General features: G+C 42.9%; 1 protein-coding gene across 2 annotated transcripts in view; it reads left to right on the forward strand.

Moving 5' to 3' along the window:
* Nucleotides 1-4705, forward strand: part of PML (PML nuclear body scaffold) — a 76694-nt gene extending 71989 nt beyond the window's left edge. For both annotated transcript variants that reach the window (XM_074232688.1, XM_074232687.1), the window contains one exon: nt 2585-4705. In XM_074232688.1, the coding sequence (XP_074088789.1) occupies nt 2585-3363 (779 nt within the window). In that variant the 3' untranslated portion in view covers nt 3364-4705. The remainder of the gene's footprint in view (nt 1-2584) is intronic.
* The last annotated feature ends 13005 nt before the right edge of the window (nt 4706-17710 follow it).

Below are 17710 nucleotides of genomic sequence, written 5' to 3' on the forward strand. Positions count from 1 at the left end.
GAGATTATCATGATTCTAAAATGACTACTGGTTATGATGGGGGTGCGGTGTGGAAGGATGAGCATATAAAGACAGATTTATGTCATTGTCTATAAACTGTTAAAGAAGAGAAAATTGAACATTTTTTCCAAGCTCTAAACTCTAAAGTAATCACAGATTCTGGAAGGGAAAAAGCATTTATTTATGCAATACAATATGGGCCAGATACTCTGCTAAAGCACTCTTTAATAATATTATCTCATTTGATTAGCTCTACCAAGCAGGTTGAGGTGATGAGGATCAAGAGATAATATTCATAAATTGCTTTGCAAACCTTAAAGTGCCGTCAACATGTTAAAGAATATGATTATTATGTCCACTGTAGTTTTCATCATTAATTTCATTTCCTCAAGCAGGGAACTCAGAATGGGAGCTAAACCAGGTTTGTAATCAGGTTCCAGGATGGTTAAAAAAACCCCTGGGGGATGTATTTGCATTGTGTCACTGAAGGAAAGAGGAGATTGCAGAGGAGATGGAGATGCAAGCTCCTCAAGCCTTGGCAGGGAGGGTGAGCAGTCACATAGAGGCAGATGATAGATAGCACTGAGGGTAGAGACCTGAGTTCAAGTTCTGACTGCCTCAGTCGATTTTGAGCTGTGTGACCATGGGCAAGCCACTTAACCTGACATCTCCTTGGTTTCCTCAATGGGGATGATAACCAAAGCTTGTTATGAGGATCAGATGAGATAATATTTATAAAAAAAATGTGCTTAGCATATAGGAGGCTCTTTAATGTTTGATTATTATTCAACATTGGCTCTGGGCCAGGTGTGGTACCAACAGCTTTTCTAGAAGAATTTCTCAGAGAACCTTCATCTGAGGAAAGATCAAGGCTTGGTGACTATACATAGGCTGGGTATTGGGCAAGAGACTGGACTGCACTGACCAAGGGCCCTCCCAGATGAAAGGCTCTTTCCCAGTGCAAGTCAGCCTCCCTTTCTAACAACGATTATCATAGATGGCTGTTTAGAACCCTAAGAGGTTAAGTGAGCACCCAGGATCACATAGCCAGGGTGGCTGAGTCAGAACTTGAACCCACGTCTTCCTGGCTCCAAGACTGACTCTTTCCACCATACCCTGCTGCCTCACTTAGGTTTAATACTCAAAATGTGTTTAATATTTATGTGATCATCTTCCCCACCCTACTCCCATCCATGCTTCCCCCTTTCCTTCATTTCTTCCCTCCTTCTTCCATCCTCCTTCCCTCCCTCTTCCCTTCCCTCCTTCCCCCTTCCTCCTTTCTTCCCTCCTTCCTTCCTCTCCCTTCCTTCCTCCCCATTCCTTCCTTTCCCCTTCCTTCCTTCCTTTCCCCTTCCTTACCTTCCTTCGTTCCTTCCCTCTTCCCTTCCTTCCTTCCCTTCTTCCATCCTTCCTTCCCTCTTTTCCTTCATCCCACCTTCCTTCCATCCTTTTTAAGTGGGTTAAAGGAGTTGGGAGGGAGAAAAAGATGATTACTTGATGATTGAAAAAATATTTAAAAAATTTTAAATATTGGTTGATTGATTGCCTAATTGAGAGAGATGATGACCCAAGGGTCTCACTTTTGGCTTCAGGTGCATGTGTTCCAAGAGAGTGATGTGTTGAAGACCAGAAATATGAATAGGAGTTCAAGCAGCTATTTCAATGTCTTTGACACTGTTCACACTGACCCTTCTTACCCCTTCTTCCCTTGCCTCTCCATGTCCTGTGCATTCTCTCTGTCTCTCTGTCTCTGTCTCTCTTGCTCTTTTTCTTTCTCTCTCTCTAGCACTCTCTCTTTCTTTCTCTCTCTAAATCCTCTTTCACTCTGTTTCTGCTCTCTTTCTCCCTCCTTCTGTGTCTTCTGTCTCTTTCTCTGTCTTTTTCTCTCTTTTTTCTCTCCTCCTCCTGTCTCTCCTCTCTCCCCCTCTCCCCTCCCTGTCTTTGTCTTTGTCTCTGATTCTGTCTATGCCTTTCCTCTCTCTTTCTCCTTTTGTCTTTTCTCTTCTTTCTCTCTCTTTCTATCTATCCCCTTCTTTTCCTCTCCTCTTTTTGATTCCCTCTCTCCCTCCCTCTTTTCCCTCCCTTTCCCTCCCTCTCCCTTCCTTTTCTTCCCTCTCTTTCTCCCTCCTTCTCCCTCTCTGTCTCTCCCTCTTTCTCTCCCTCTCCCTCATTCCCTCTCCCTCTCCCTTCCCTTCTCTCCTTCCTAATTCCCTCTCTCCCTCTCTCTCTCCCCTCTTTGCCTCCCTTCCCCTCCCTCTCCCCTCTCTCCCTTCCTCTCCTCCCTCCCTCTCCCACCTACTCTTTCTCTCTCTCCCCCTCCCCCTCCCTCTCTCCCCCTCCCTCTCTCCCCCTCCCCCTCTCCCTCCCTAACTCCCCCTAACACTCTCCCCTTTCCCTTCCTCTCCCTCTCCCTCTCCCACTCCCACTCCCTTTCCCTCTCCCTCTCCCCTCCCCCTCTTGCTCTTTATCTCTGTCTCTGTGTCCGTCTCTCTTCTTTCTCTTCTCTCTGTCTCTGTCTTTCTCTCTGTCCCCCACCCCTCTGTCTCTCTCCCTCTCTCTCATTCTTTCTCTCTCTCATCCCCAGCCAAGAAGATCAGCCAGTTGGCTGCTGTCAACGGCGAGAACAATTTCCGTATCATCATCCAGCAAGAAGAGGCCCTTTTCAGCCTCTTTTCCCGGGGTGTTGCCATTGAAGACGGCCTGCAGAATTTCCTCTGCTATCTCCGTTCTTCTTCCCACCCCATCCTGGCTGGCTACAAGCTTTGGTCACCCAATCTTACTTACTTCTTTAAGGCCCTGGAGACTTTCTCCAAAAAGGGGGAGTTCCACGAGACCATCTCGGGGTTCCTGGACATCCTCCCCTTGATCCGTGATCGAGTGCCCGAGGGCAGCAGCTACAAGCTGAAGAATCTGGTCAAGATCTACCTGTCGAGAAACATGAATGACAACAGCGCCCTGGCCTCCGTCCGGGCCATGCGGGACCTCTGCAAGATCCTGCATGTCCGCCTGGGCCAGAACATCGCCCGCAAAGTGCTCCCTTTCACTAACCTGGACTGCTTTACTTCCCTACAGCCCCTGGTGCGCGTCCACGTGCTGACGCGCACCCAGGCCAAGCTCCTGGCGCTCCGAAATGTCAGCCTCACGGAGCTGCAGGCGGCCTTCCACGACAATCCTGAGTGGGGACTCAGGAAGTATAGCCGCTACCTGGCCTCACGGAGCTCGAGGTCCCTGCCTTCCCTCCTGGGGCTCAGGAACTACCTCGAGACCCTGCTGTCCAACCCCAAGCCGGAGGGCAAGCAGGCCACCGGGGCCGGCAAGGGTCCCCGGGGGAAAGCCTCTTCCCAGGCCAAGCATGGGGAGTGAGCTCCTCCAAGGGTGGGCCCGGGCCTGGCAGGGAGACGGACACTCCTCCAGCCCCACTGGCCACGTGTGTCCCCTCTGCTGTCCAGTGTTCTAGTCCCCAGATTCCTATTTAAATGGGCTTTCCATACCCCTCCATCCGCTTGGTCTAAAGACCTCTGTGCAATTTCATTTGGATGTTGTCCCCTTTCCCAACCCCCAGTCAAGGAGGGTTCTTTGGCAGACAGGTCAGAGACCCCTGAAAGGTGTCTCTTGAGAAGACCAAGCTGGAAAGGGCCTCTGGGAGGGAGGAGAGATAGGAGGAAGGGTAGCTTCACCTTCCAAGCCCCCTCCCCAGGTTCCAATGTCAACTCAACCAGGAGACCCTCTTGCCATATAGGCCCAGGTCCACACTCCAGATTGTCCGTCAGAAAGGCCACGAGTTTCAGAAGGACAGGTCAGCAGTCTCCCTTTGAAGGTCCCCCCACTCTGCACTAGCTCAGATTTCATCCAACAGGCCTCCTCACTTCCTTAGGCTTCATAGACCTTTGCTTAGCTCCCTCCGGTCGCGCTGTTCATGGTGACGAGCTCTGGACAGCCTCTGGGACGTCCCATACCCGAATGCCACCTGCCTGGGTGTAACTCCAAGTGCCTTTCATACTGGAATTGCTGCCTGTGCAGGGTTGTGGCTCTCCCTCCCACCACCACCACCACCCCCTCCCTCGGCCCGCCCTCCCCCAGGCTCAGCTGCTTCTGCTCTTCATTTACTTAGGTGCCTCCCTCTTTTTTCTATAAGCCACTGCGTGATTGGTGCCCTCCTGCTCTTCACTCTCTTGCCCTATCCAGATCCCCCTGCTTCTTCCTCAGAATTCCCAGTTCCCTTGCCCCCAGCTCCTCCCACAGGCATCCAGCTGCTGTGGGAGGCAATGTGGTGTGTAGGAAATACACAGGCCCAGAAATCTATTGATTCCTCCTTTAACACTACTTCCTGAGTGACTAAAGACAAATAGACTTTTCTAGATCCAAGGTCCTTCAACTCTCAGATGAGGGGATTGGACTCTGAGGTCTCTTCCCTCCCTTAATGGTGTGTGGTTCTGCACTTCTGTTTAGCTAGAAAGACCCATGTTTTCTGAAGATGCCTCTGGTTCTCTTCAGTGACCAATCTTGTTGAAGGGGCCCCCCCCAGAATGGATCCTTTGTTTTAGGGCATCCCAGTTGCAGATATAAAAAGGTCCTCACCATTATCCATCTATTTGGCAGCAGAGTGAAGGGCCCTTTGGCCTTTTTGTGCCAGGTGACTTTTTGGTATGCAAAAGAAAAGACACACACACACACACACACACACACACACACACACACACACACACCCTTGATTGATGTAGCATAAACATAGACCTACACTTGATTGATGTAGCACACACACACACACACACACACACACAAACACACAAACACACACAGCCTTGATTGATGTAGCATACTTTCCCCTTTGGTCTTTAGTAAGTGGCTTCACATGGATCAGATCTGCTCACATTACGAGAAATTCAGCAGCCTTGTCTGATCAAGTGCATCTAGAAATGGGAAGTGAGGCCCAAGGTGCTTATCTCTTAATTCTCAACTGTCATTACACAATGGACCCCAGTTTTAAAAAATCAGATGGACATCTGAATCAACCAAGAAAAATAGGCATAGTGGTAACTCACCATTTGCAGAAGGATTTGCCAAGGCATTCTTACATGGGGTAATGGACGTTGCTGGGCCTGGATCTAGGACTGATTGACTTAATGCCCTCCTGGGTGAGTCAACTCACCTTTCTGGACCTCAGTCTTTCCATCAGTAAAAGGACATAAAAATAATGTCCTACTTCATCTCTGACTTAACGTAGCAGCTGTGAGAATCAGAGGAGAGATGAGCTAAGAAATGGTCAACATTAGTGATGCCAACAATAGTTTTGACAGTGAGCTCCTTGGCACATTTAAAGTAGGTTCCAAATCATTCAGAGAGGCTTCAGCTTCAACCAGTTGACATGCAACTTTTAAGGAATGTAGATGTTTGTAAAGGGCACTTTGGAAGCTATCAAGAATTTGGGGCTTGGGTCATAATTCCATATATGGCTTCCATTGATACTGAAATGATTCCTGGCATTCTCTGTAGGAAAGACAAAGAGCCCTCTTTCCCTGTTAATGACCTAATTCACAGTGTGGACTTCAGTATTTAGCGATTCCATTGTCACCTTGGGGCTTTGTGTTTTCAGATTTGCAAATACTCCTGATAATAGTTACACCAAAAGAGTGGTTTACTGTTCTTTCTCTGCCATCACATCTTAAGATAAATCCATGCATTCTAAAAGCTGAGCTCACAGATTGTTGACTTTGCTCAGTTAATGATGAGTGAGAGATAGTCCTCTCTTTGATATTGTTTGTCTTTGCCTAACCACTACCACCTCTGGAACGTGGGAGGGCAAAGCCTGGTTGTTAGAACAGAGCTTTTCGGCTTTATGCCAAAATCCTCACTCTGATGTTTGTAAATTGTTGAAAATATAGAACTCTTCCATCTCTTCCCACACCACAAATTAGCAACTTTTCCTGACTTCCCTATTTTTGTTAGTGGGACCACTACTATGCTGGTCTCTTGAGAATGAATGTCAGCGCAAAGGCTGTCTTGGAAGATCCAAGTCACCTACCTAAGCCAATGGTACTCATTCATTGGTACCTGTTGCTGGTTAAGAAGTAGTCAGTGAATTCTTGTTTGGAATGATGGATGGTGTATGGTTTTTTCTGCACTGATGCTTAGCAGCAGCTAGTGCCTGTATTGTCCTTGTATCCTGTTGTTCATTATAGTAAGATTTGTTCATTTGTGCATGTACTCATCTGGCTGTCCAGATCCAAGAGGAGAAGGAGTCAGTCCCTCCTCGTTGGCCTACAAGATCATTTCAATTTAATATGGGTAGGCCTGGGGGAATCTACAGCCTAAGGTGAGGGTGGGGGGCGGGGGGCCTTGTGAACTGACCAATTGCCACTGTCAGTGATCTGTACTGGTTGATGCTTCTATCATGGTTGCTTCTTCCTCTATTGAAACTCTAATTAGTAGTGGAATTAGGTCGTTCAACTCCAGCTTTTATCCTGTTCAGTGTGATGTCCTCCTGGTCAGATAAGCCTGCTGTATATCCCAAAACTGGGAATCCTAGGGCCCCAGGGCTCCAATATCTGTGTATCTTTGTTCTATTATCACCATTAAATGGTTTAAGCCTCATTTGCGTAGTTTCTTTCTTATGCGGTCCGTTAGTCCTTGGATGGAGAGGTAACAACCATACTGGAATTAGAAACTGCAAAATCATCTTTGACTCCTCCTTTTCCTGTATCTCCCCCATACAAACAGACAACATACTTGGAGGTTCTATGTCTACAATTTATCTGGTTCCATGGAGCCCTCATTCCATTCCCACCCCCCCCCCACCCCCCTCCTAGCTTGTGTCATCTCACATCTGGGCTGTTGCCTCCAACACAGAGGTTTTTTCCTCTCCTGACAAGAGTCCTTTTCCTAAAGCATAGTCTGATAATGATCATCCCTGACTCAACACCTTCATTGACTTCCTTCTATTTAACAAATTAGACTTAATTTGAGTGCAGACTTGCACTCAGTTTGGTGTTCAAAGTTCTCCCCGGTATGGCCATCCTGCCTTTACATTCTCTTCTCACACTTTCACATCCTGTAAGGACTCAGATGCTGCTAATGAGGAACATGATTTCAGTCTGTTTAAACTGGGTCTGGATTTCAGCAGCCTTGTAGAAGCTGCTAACCCGACTGGGTGGGTCGGAGACCATAGTGAAGAACTCCCTAGAAATGGAAGAGGACCTTGGAAACTGGGAAAGTTAAAGAGTGACATCTCCATCCCAGCCTGGAAAAATGGGTTTCTTTAGGAGAGCGACACTCAGATCTCCCCTAGTTCCAAAAAACTTACCTTTGCTTGGAAGCAAATGAAGTCAAATCCCAGACGCCAAACGAGAACAATCCTTTCTCCCCAAACCCTTTCTTCCCAGCTTTCAACATGTCCTCATCAGCTCAAACCTGGATTATTGCAAGAGCCTGCTGATTGTTCTCCCTACCCTGTCTCTTTCCCATTGCAATTAAAGTTTGTCTGACCACAGCACCCCATTATTTAATAAGTTCCAGTGGTTCACTGTCACCTCTAGGATCAAATATAAAGTTTGAAGTTTGATGTGGAATTAACCTGCTATCCTGGTCCCTTCCTACTTTTTAAAGTTATAAACTCTGTGGGACTATACACCGCTGCTACACACACACACACACACACACACACACACACACACACACACACAGACTCCATTTTTTCACAAACTAACTTCTACACTTGTCATGTTCTTGAGTTCCTGGCTGCTTTCGTGACAATAAGTAAAGCCTCTGAAGCTTTCATGGTGTCCCTCTTCTCTCTGAAACAACCTTCCATTGACAACAGTATAGCTCTACCAGGTCCATAGCCATTGCCACCATGTCTCCCTCATTAGTCCGTGAGCTCAAGTTCAGGGATTCTGCCTTTGCCTTTCTTTGTGTCTTATCTGACATATGACAGACACTTGAATGGATGACTTGACTTGTATTTCTTAAGCCCTCTGATCACTAGCTCCTTCCAACTAGGATGAACACTTGACTTTTTTTTTCTGGAGAAATTTTAGGACCACAGGATTTTAAGCTGAAAGGGACCTCAGAAGCCAACTTTGACAGCATGTATGTGCATATATAGGTGTGTATTTACACACATGTATGCATACATGTAGACATAGTCATATCCTGTAAGGACTCAAATGCTGCTAATAAGGAACATGATTTCAATCTGTTTAAAGTGGGTCTGGATTTCAGCATCATGTAGAAGCTGCTAACCGACTGGGTGGGTGGGAGATCATAGCAATGGAGTCCCTAGAAATGGAAGCAGACCTTGGAAACGTGGAAAATTCGAAGTTCTCTGCATGCATACATACATATATGTGTATATGGCTGTGGCTCAGAATCCTTTCTACAAGATCCACAAGCAGTTTCTCATTCTTTGCTTCAAGACCTCTAGAAAGTAGAAACTCACATTTCCCTGAAGCATTACATTTTGTTATTTTGAACCTTAAGTAGGCTATTCCCTCTCTCCCCAAATTCTGGTCTAGAAAGCACAAGACTTTCAAATACTCTCAAATACATGAGAGCTTTCATGTCCCCTCTAGGTCTTCCACAGGCTAAATAAACCTTCAGCTGACTTCCCTATAGCAACATCTCCAGCATTCTCATGGTCCTCAGCACTCTTTACTGGCAGTTTGTTGGCTTGCCAATGTTTGTCTTAGACCAGTCACCAATAATTGCATCAAGTCGATGGTCTAACCAGGGAAGAGTACAAAAGATCTATCATCTCTCAAAATGTTCTGGACACTGTCTATATTAGAATGGAGCCTAAGATGACACATTAACTTGTTCTGTTTGGCTGATCAAATTACTTGCAATGAGCCCATGTCCACATCTTTATTAGCAATGATATATCTGTTCTGTCCCATCCTACACTGTCATGATTGATTTCTTGAACTCAAGCTCAAAAATTTGCATTTAAGCCTTTTGTTGATGAGTCATTTCAGTTTTATCTGACTCCCTATGATCCTGTTTGAGGTTTTCTGGGCAAAGATGTTGGAGAAGTTTAACATTTCCTTCTCTGGCTTATTTTACAGATGAAGAACTGAGACAAATAGAATTAAGTGATTTGCTCAGGTCTTCCACTGCACCACTTCATTGCCCCTATATTTAATCTTAATGAACACAACACTTCAGTCAATCAAGCTCCTTTTTTATCCCCCCTTTGCTATTAAATAGACTAGTAACCTCTATTCCAGCTGGAGATGATCTCTGCCTTTAACCAAACTATTAGATGATTTTGTACCTCATATACACTGAGTTATCCCACTATCTTGTGTAATGGTTTTTATGTATATATCTATAAACTCTGAGAGCAAAGATCAAATCTTTTCTTTATATTCCCACAATCAGGGAAGAGGTGCTCAATATAATTTATTGGATTAATAAGCTTGCTTTATGCTGTAATTCGATGGTTAAATCCCTCCACTTCATCCTAAATTAACAGCCTTCTACCCAGAGGGTGTTGGTAAGGGTTTAACAACTGGGGTTGGGGGGCAGGTGAATGTACTCCAAAAACTTTCAAGTTTATCTTCATGATTGACAATTTATACATCTTTTTCTTAAGTCTAGATAATCAACAAAAAAATAAAGCCCTGATGTATAGGATTTTGTAGTCTCTAAGAAATAATCACATGGAAAATGTGTAATATATATATAATTTCTAAGCATAATCCTGTCTCTACCCCAATTCAAAAGTTATCTATTACCAGATAAAAAAAAACTCACCCTTAATCATACTTTCACCGTTAACTGCTCTAAACCATGGTCTTAACATAACCCTAACCCTGATAACATCTTTCAATTTAATTCTACCTTAGCATGCCAAATTTAGCCTATTTTGATCTAATGCCCAACATAAGTTTATTATGATTAATTCTGGCTTGAACCTTAGTCCCTAAAGACTCTTGCAATTATAGGTAACAGCTCTTTGTGAAAGCAGCATGGCACCCTATAGGCAAGAACCCTTACTATGTTATCCTGGGCAAGAACCCCAGATTTCTCAGTACCTAACTAGGGTATTCCTAAAATGTTGAAGAATGGTTGCTTATCTGCTTTAATAAAAATAGTTTATTCATTGAAGGTTCACTATGCCCATAAAATGGCAAGTTTGTGGGAATATGCATACATATACACATACAAATAGTTATATATGCATTTATTCATCGAACACCTGTATGTCTCTGCTTTGTGATAGCAGTTTTGCAATTATTATCTGTTGATTGAGAAAATGCAGGACAAAAGGTTCCTGTGAATCCAACAATGGGACAAAGTCAGTGAATCATGGAATCTGACAGTGGCAAACATATCTCAGTCCATAAAATTATAAGGAAAGGAGATCAAGCCAAGAACCTGAGCAGAGTGGTTTCTCAAACTTTACCACAAGAGGTCTCTGCTGCACCATCAGTTAGCATCCAGTCTAAGGAACTATGCCTGGATTAGCCGAGGTGGGAGGAAGAATTGGCAGACCACACACAAGTGTCTGCATGTCTAGTCAATGGGCTGAAGAGAATAGACAGAAGGGATGTCTAGGGCCAAGATTGTGGTTAATGAGGAGACAATAAGTGAAGTACCCCTTCCACTAGGGTCTTCAAGTAAAGGTTAGGTGACCATTTATTGGGGAATATTATAAAGGGACGTTATGTTCATGAATAGGATGGGCTGTAAGGCCTCTCAAGTCCTGCTAAGTTTAATTAAAAGAAGTTTAGTTATTCTGACTCTGTTCTAACTGACCATGAGACCTGGAACAAAGCAAGTCCATAGGAGAGGTTTGGAATTCATGACTTTTGGCTCTGAGAATTTGTGTTTCTGGGCTCAGAAAAGATGCTCTTTTTTCAGCCCTCCCACTCCAATTGAACCTCTATTGCTAGTTACATCCCTCATAAACCATACTGGACTTGTCGTTCAAGGAAAAGAGTTGATTTTTTTGGTACCCAATTAAAGATTACATTTATCCCTATAAAAGTTCATCCTATTAGATTCAACCCAATATTCTAGCTTTCAGGCCCTCTGTGGATCTTGTTAGCTACAGTGCTGCAACTATTCTCGGCTTGACATCATTTGCAAATTTGATGTTTTCATACAAGTCATTGAGAAGTGACAGGGTACACATCCTCTTCTTCCAGGGTCCTTTTCATAGTACATAATTTACCCATTGTGAATTCACCCTAGGTAGGTGTTTTGCTTAGTTAGAAAGAAAATTCTATTCTGAGCAATGGAAGGAATCATAGGGCAAGGGACTTGGATTTTGGTCATAGGTCAACCATCCTCCATCTATAAGAGCTTGGGTCTCAGTTTCCACATCTCCTCATTGAGAGAAGTAAGGAATGAGCAATTATATAGCACCTTGCAAATATCTCTCTATTATTGATCTTCACTAACAAGTCTGGCTTTAGCACACTCCAAAGAGATGTAAAGATTAGAGATTGCTAAGAGACAAGCTGGATGGAGTACCAGAACTGGAGTCTGACTTCAAATCTAGTCTCAGACACTTAACAGCTGTGTGACCCTGGGCAAGTCATTGAACTTCTGCCTCAGTTTCCTCATCTGTAAGGGGGAGCTTATCATGATACCTATTTCCTAACAGTCTCTGTATTAAATGGGACAGCATTTGAAAAATGCTTAAAGCACTATGTATGGGCTAACTAAAGTTTTAGTTCCACTGCCACCAAACAGGAAGTATGGGGCTAATTCATTTGGAAAAAAGGTTTGAAGGTTTGGTGAACTGCAAGTTCTCCAGGAGGTCACAGTGAGGTATAGCAGCCAGGTGGCAGAGACCCCCAAGGGAAGGAAGTGATCCTCTGCCCTGGTCAGACCATTTATTGAACAACATAATGACCTCTGGGCATCCCACTTCAGGAAAACATTGACAAGTAGAAGCAGAGGAGTGCAAACAGGGTAATAGTAATTAACAATTAAATAGAGCTTTCAGATTTGTGAACACTTAATGTATGTTAACTCAGGTTATTATATCATAAACCTGGAAGGTGGGTAGTATCAGTATGCCCATTAGACAGATGGGAAAACTAAGGTTTAGTGAGGTTAAGTGACTTGTTATGGTCTTAACTCAAGGGTCTTAAGCGCAAGACCATGTTGTAACCATCTAAAGAATAAGTAATGTTTAATCTGAGAGGAAACTAACATCAATTTTTGAATATTTCAAGGACTGTCACAAGGAAAAGAATAAAACATTTTTTCTGTTTGACTCCAGATGGCAGAAATGAAAGCAAAGGGTAGAAATTGAAGAGTGAAAAATTTTGTCTTGATATGATTTTAAAAAACCACCTGAATGATTAAAATTTTAGAAACAATAATTAATAATAATCATAATAAACATTTATATAGTGCCTGAAAGTCTGTAAAACTCTTTACAAATATTATTTAATTTTATCCATGTAGCAACAATGTGAGGTGGGTCCTTAGGCAGTCAGAGGTTAAATGAGTGACTTGTCTATGATCATACCACTGATAAGTGTTAGAAAACCCATTTGAACTCAGGTCCAGTTTGTTACCTACCTGCCTCTGATGGAATAGAGCACATGGGGGATTGGAGGTGAATGAGTTCCCTCTCCCTAGAAAGAGATGATGGCATTATCACTTGTGTGCTACAAAGAGACCCAACTGGATGGGGAAATGGATAAGGAAGGGATTCAACTGTAGGACCCCTTTGGAGGTTTGATGAAACCTATGAATTCCTTTCTCAGAAGAACATTTTTTTGAATTATAAAGATTTTATTTATTTTGGGGTTTTACAATTTTCCCCCTAATCTTACTTCCCTCCCAGCACCACCACAGAAGGCAATTTGTCAGTCTTTACATTATTTCCATGGTATACATTGATCCAAATTGAATGTGAGGAGAGAGAAATCAAATCCTTAATGAAGAAACATGAAATATAAGAGATATAGCAAGATCAGACAATAAGATATTAGGTTTTTTCCAAAATTAAAGGTAATAGTCCTTGGTCCACAGTTCTTTCTCTGGGAACAGATGGCATTCTCCATTGCAGATATTTAAAATTGACCCTGATTGTTGCACTGATGGAATGAGCGAGTCCATCAAGGTTGATCATCACCCCCATGTTGCTGTTAGGGTGTACAGTGTTTTTCTGGGTCTGCTCATTTCACTCAGCATCCGTTCATGCAAATCCCTCCACGCTTCCCTGAATTCCCATCCCTCCTGGTTTCTAATAGAACAATAGTGTTCCATGACATACATATACCACAGTTTGCTAAGCCATTCCCCAATTGAAGGACATTTACTTGATTTCCAATTCTTTGCCACCACAAACAGGGCTGCTAGGAATATTTTCGTACAAGTGATGTTTTTACCCTTTTTCATCATCTCTTCAGGGTATAGACCCAGTAGCAGTATTGCTGGATCAAGGGGTATGCATATTTTTGTTGACCTTTGGGCATAATCCCAAATTGCTCTCCAGAAAGGCTGGATGAGTTCACAGCTCCACCAACATTGTATTAGTGTCCCAGATTTCCCACAACCCTTCCAACAATGATCCTTATCCTTTCTGGTCATATTGGCCAGTCTGAGAAGTGAGGTGGTACCTCAGAGAAGCTTTAATTTGCACTTCTCTAATAAGTAATGATTTAGAGCAGTTTTTCATATGACTATGGATTGCTTTGATTTCCTCATCCATAAATTGCCTTTGCATATCCTTTAACCATTTGTCAATTGGGAAATGGCTTTTTAAAAAAAAATTTGACCCAGTTCTCTATGTATTTTAGAAATAAGTCCATTGTCAGAAACATTAGTTGTAAAGATTGTTTCCCAGTTTACTACATTTCTTTTGATCTTGGTTACAGTGGTTTTGTCTGTGCAAAAGCTTTTTAATTTAATTTAATTGAAATCATCTAGTTTGTTTTTAGTGATGTTCTCCGTCTCTTCCTTAGTCATAAACTGCTTCCCTTTCCATAGATCTGACAGGTAAACTACTCCTTGACCTACTAGTTTGCTTATAATATTGGGTTTTTTTATGTCTAAATCCTGTATCCATTCAGATCTTATGTTGGTAAAGGGTGTGAAGTGTTGGTCTAATCTAAGTTTCTTCCATACTAACTTCCGATTTTCCCAACAGTTTTTATCGAAGAGGGAGTTTTTATTGAAGAGGGAGTTTTTATCCCAATACCTGGATTCTTTGGGTTTATCAAACAGCAGATTACTATAATCATCTCCTGCTTTTGCACCTAGTCTATTCCACTGGTCCACCACTCTATTTCTTAGCCAATACCAGACAATTTTGCTGACTGATACTTTATAATATAATTTTAGATCTGGTAAGGCTAAGCCACCTTCTTTTGCACTTTTTTCATTGAATTCCTGGAAATCCTTGCCTTTTATTTCTCCATATGAATTTACTTACAATTTTTTCTAACTCATTAAAGTAATTTTTTGGAATTTTGATTGGTAGGGCACTGAACAAGTAGTTTAGTTTTAGTAGAATTGTCATTTTTATTATATTAGCTCAAACTATCCATGAGCAGTTGATATTTACCCAGTTATTTAAATCTGATTTCATTTGTGTGAGAAGTGTTTTGTAATTGTTTTCAAAAAGTTTCTGAGTCTGCCTTGGCAGGTAGACTCCCAGGTATTTTATATTGTCTGAGGTTACTTTGAATGGGATTTCTCTTTCTAGCTCTTCCTGCTGTATCTTGATAGTCATACATAGAAAAGTTGGAGATTTATGAGGGTTTATTTTATATCCTGCAACTTCGCTAAAATTGGTAATTGTTTCTAGTAGTTCAGAAGAACATTTTTAAATGCATTAAATAAAATACAAAGAATCCCAAAGGAAATCAGTTATTCTTAAATACATATTTCAATTTAAAAAAGTTCATGGACCCAGGTTAAAAATTTGAATCTTATATCCTCATTTTACAATAAAGAAAATTGAGATCCAGAGAGTACAATCAAGTTGTCCATGGTCATACAACAAATTAGTATCAGAAGTCCCCTAATTACTAATCCTAGTTTCTTTTTACTTTCTACTTTCCTTCCTTCCTCCCTCCCTCCCTTCATTTATTCTTCCCTCCCTTTCTCCTTCCCTCCCTCCTTTCCTTCCTTCCTTCCTTCCTTCCTTCCTTCCTTCCTTCCTTCCTTCCTCCCTCCCTCCCACCCTCCCTTCCTTTCTTTTTCCTTCCCTTTCTCCCTCCCTCCTTTCCTTCCTTCCTTCCTTCCTTCCTTCCTTCCTTCCTTCCTTCCTTCCTTCCTCTCTCCCTCCCTTTCTCCCTCCCTCCTTCCTTCCTTCCTTCTTCCCTCCCTTCCACCCTCCCTTCCTTTCTTCTTCCTTCCCTTTCTCCCTTCCTTCCTTCCTTCCTTCCTTCCTTCCTTCCTTCCTTCCTTCCTTCTTTCCTCCCTCCCTCCTTCCTTCCTTCCTTCCTTCCGCATTCTCTCCCTTTTTTTCTTCTTCCCTCTCTCCTTTCCTTCTTTCCTTCCTTTTTTCTTCCTCCTTTCTTCCTTTCTTTCATGTTTCTCTCCTCCTCCTCTCTCTCTAATCCCTGTATTTATTTCTCTGCCTCCCTCCATCTTTTTGCTTCTCTATTTTTGTCTCTCCATCCTTCCCCCTTCTCCTCTTTCTCCTACTCTGGGTATCTTTCTCTGTCTCTCTTTCTCTGTCTCTTTGGTTCTCTGACCTTGTCTCTCATCCAGTTTGTTAGAAATTTTACCAGTGGGGCTTCCCCTTCCTTTATCTCTCATTTTGTATGGGTGTCCCAGCTCCCAACCCATCAAGGACAGGCTGATTACCAGCACCCCCTGCCCCCAGCACTACATCTAACCAAGCCAGTATGAAAAGGAAGGTCATTTTTTTGGAGTTAACTAGAAACACAAACAGGCAGGCAGACTTGTCCCTGGAAGAAACAAATAAATCCATCAAGTCCCCCAGCTGGCTCTCCAGATAAAGGTCTATTGTAATGAGGCTGACTTACATATGAGCCACACTCAAGTTCACCCTTCCCATCTGCTCTTCCTCTTCTTTTCCCAATAGGAGAGAGTTCCCAGGCACTTTAAGGAGGGAAAGGAAACGAATCTAGTCTATCCATTTGGGAAAGGGCACCATCCTCAGAGGAGAAATCATATTAGCCTTAAAACAAGAATATGAATAAGAAACATTAAGCTAGGTGGCAGATGCATAAATTTTTGGATTTTGAAGCAGAAAGATTGATTTCAAATCCTGTCCCTGATAGGTAAAAGCTGTGTGACCCTGGTCAAGTCACTTAACTCCCTGTTCCTCAATTTTCTCGTCCACAAAACAAAGGGGTTTGCATTTGATGCTCTCACACATTTCTTCTAGTCATTTAATTGCAATTCCAAGAGTAATAATGATAATAATGATACCCTAGCATTCATTCATCTACTTCCCAAGGTCTTTTCATATCCATAGGCAGAGGATTCTAACTAACCCTCAATGAAGATGATTATGCCTCAAAGGAGTCAGGGCAGAACTAGAAATCAGGTCTCTTAATCCTCATCAAGTCATAGCAGAGTGGATGTCTCTGATACAGTTAGCTATGTAACTGTGGGCAAATTGCTTAACTTCTCTGAGTCTCAGTTTCCCTATTAACAGGAATAATAGGTAGGGCCCACTTACAGGGTTTTGCAAAGTCAAAAGAGATGATCCATGTGTATGGAGGGGGTTGAAACCAACCCATGTGGTTCTTGGCATTAGGTGAAAAGATACTTTTATTCAATCTATAATCAGACGTATGTGTGAACAGAGACTGCATCTTGTATCAGTGAAAGCTATTGATGCTCTAAGCAATTGTGTAAAAGAGACAAGCTCTGTTAGAATAGGGGAAGAAGACAGTCTGAGGCCTGGGTTTGAGAGATTGGAACTTCTGTAGGCACCAGGACTGAGTTTACAAGGAACCTGAAGAGAAAAACCCTCCAAGTAACAGGAGAGATGAGGCACAGACAAGGATGCCCTCCTCTCTCTCACATCTATCATAGAACTTCTAGGTGCTCACTCCCAGCCTACTGTCTCATGGGAATGATGAATCACTAATCTTAGACAGGAAGGTGATCTTTGGGACCTTGGAGTTGGAGCCCCTGAAAGATGGAATAAGGGCCAAGGACAGCTTGGGAGGTGGGACCCCTAGTTTATAGATAAAGGGCTTCAGATCAAATGAGATTTCTGGATGAAGGCAGTACAGGCCTGGTCTGGCCCACTTCTCAGTGAAGGGCACCATAGACATAATGTCATAATATATAGAAGTGGTGGGAGGTATGGGGAGGGGGAAGGGAGGAATGCTTTACAACCATCTTTTCCACTCCACCTCTGGAGTCTAAGCTCAGTTTGATTTATATGATCCCTAATAGAAGCTTTTTCCGAACTTCCCACATCTAGCTTAGCTGACTCATCTGGTTTCCACCAACCAATGAGATCATGAGAGAAGGGGGAGGGAGGGCACATCCCTCTTAGACTGAGTTGCCAGAGATGGTGGGCAGTGGGAGAAGGGAAATATTTATCTTCCAGAAACTAGAAGAAGGAGAAGAATCAAATTCCCTTCAGTAGTTGTGCCATCTTGGGCAAATTGCTTCTCATTCCATTGTTTCTAAAATGAGGAAACTGAAACAAATGAACTATAGGGTTCTCTTCCGGAATAACATTCTATTATTGCTTTTGTCAGATCCAACATTTAATTAGTGTGGAAGAATTCCCTGGTGCTGAAACTTC

The sequence above is a fragment of the Macrotis lagotis genome, chromosome 4 (genome assembly GCF_037893015.1).
Source record: "Macrotis lagotis isolate mMagLag1 chromosome 4, bilby.v1.9.chrom.fasta, whole genome shotgun sequence".
NCBI lineage: Eukaryota > Metazoa > Chordata > Mammalia > Peramelemorphia > Peramelidae > Macrotis > Macrotis lagotis.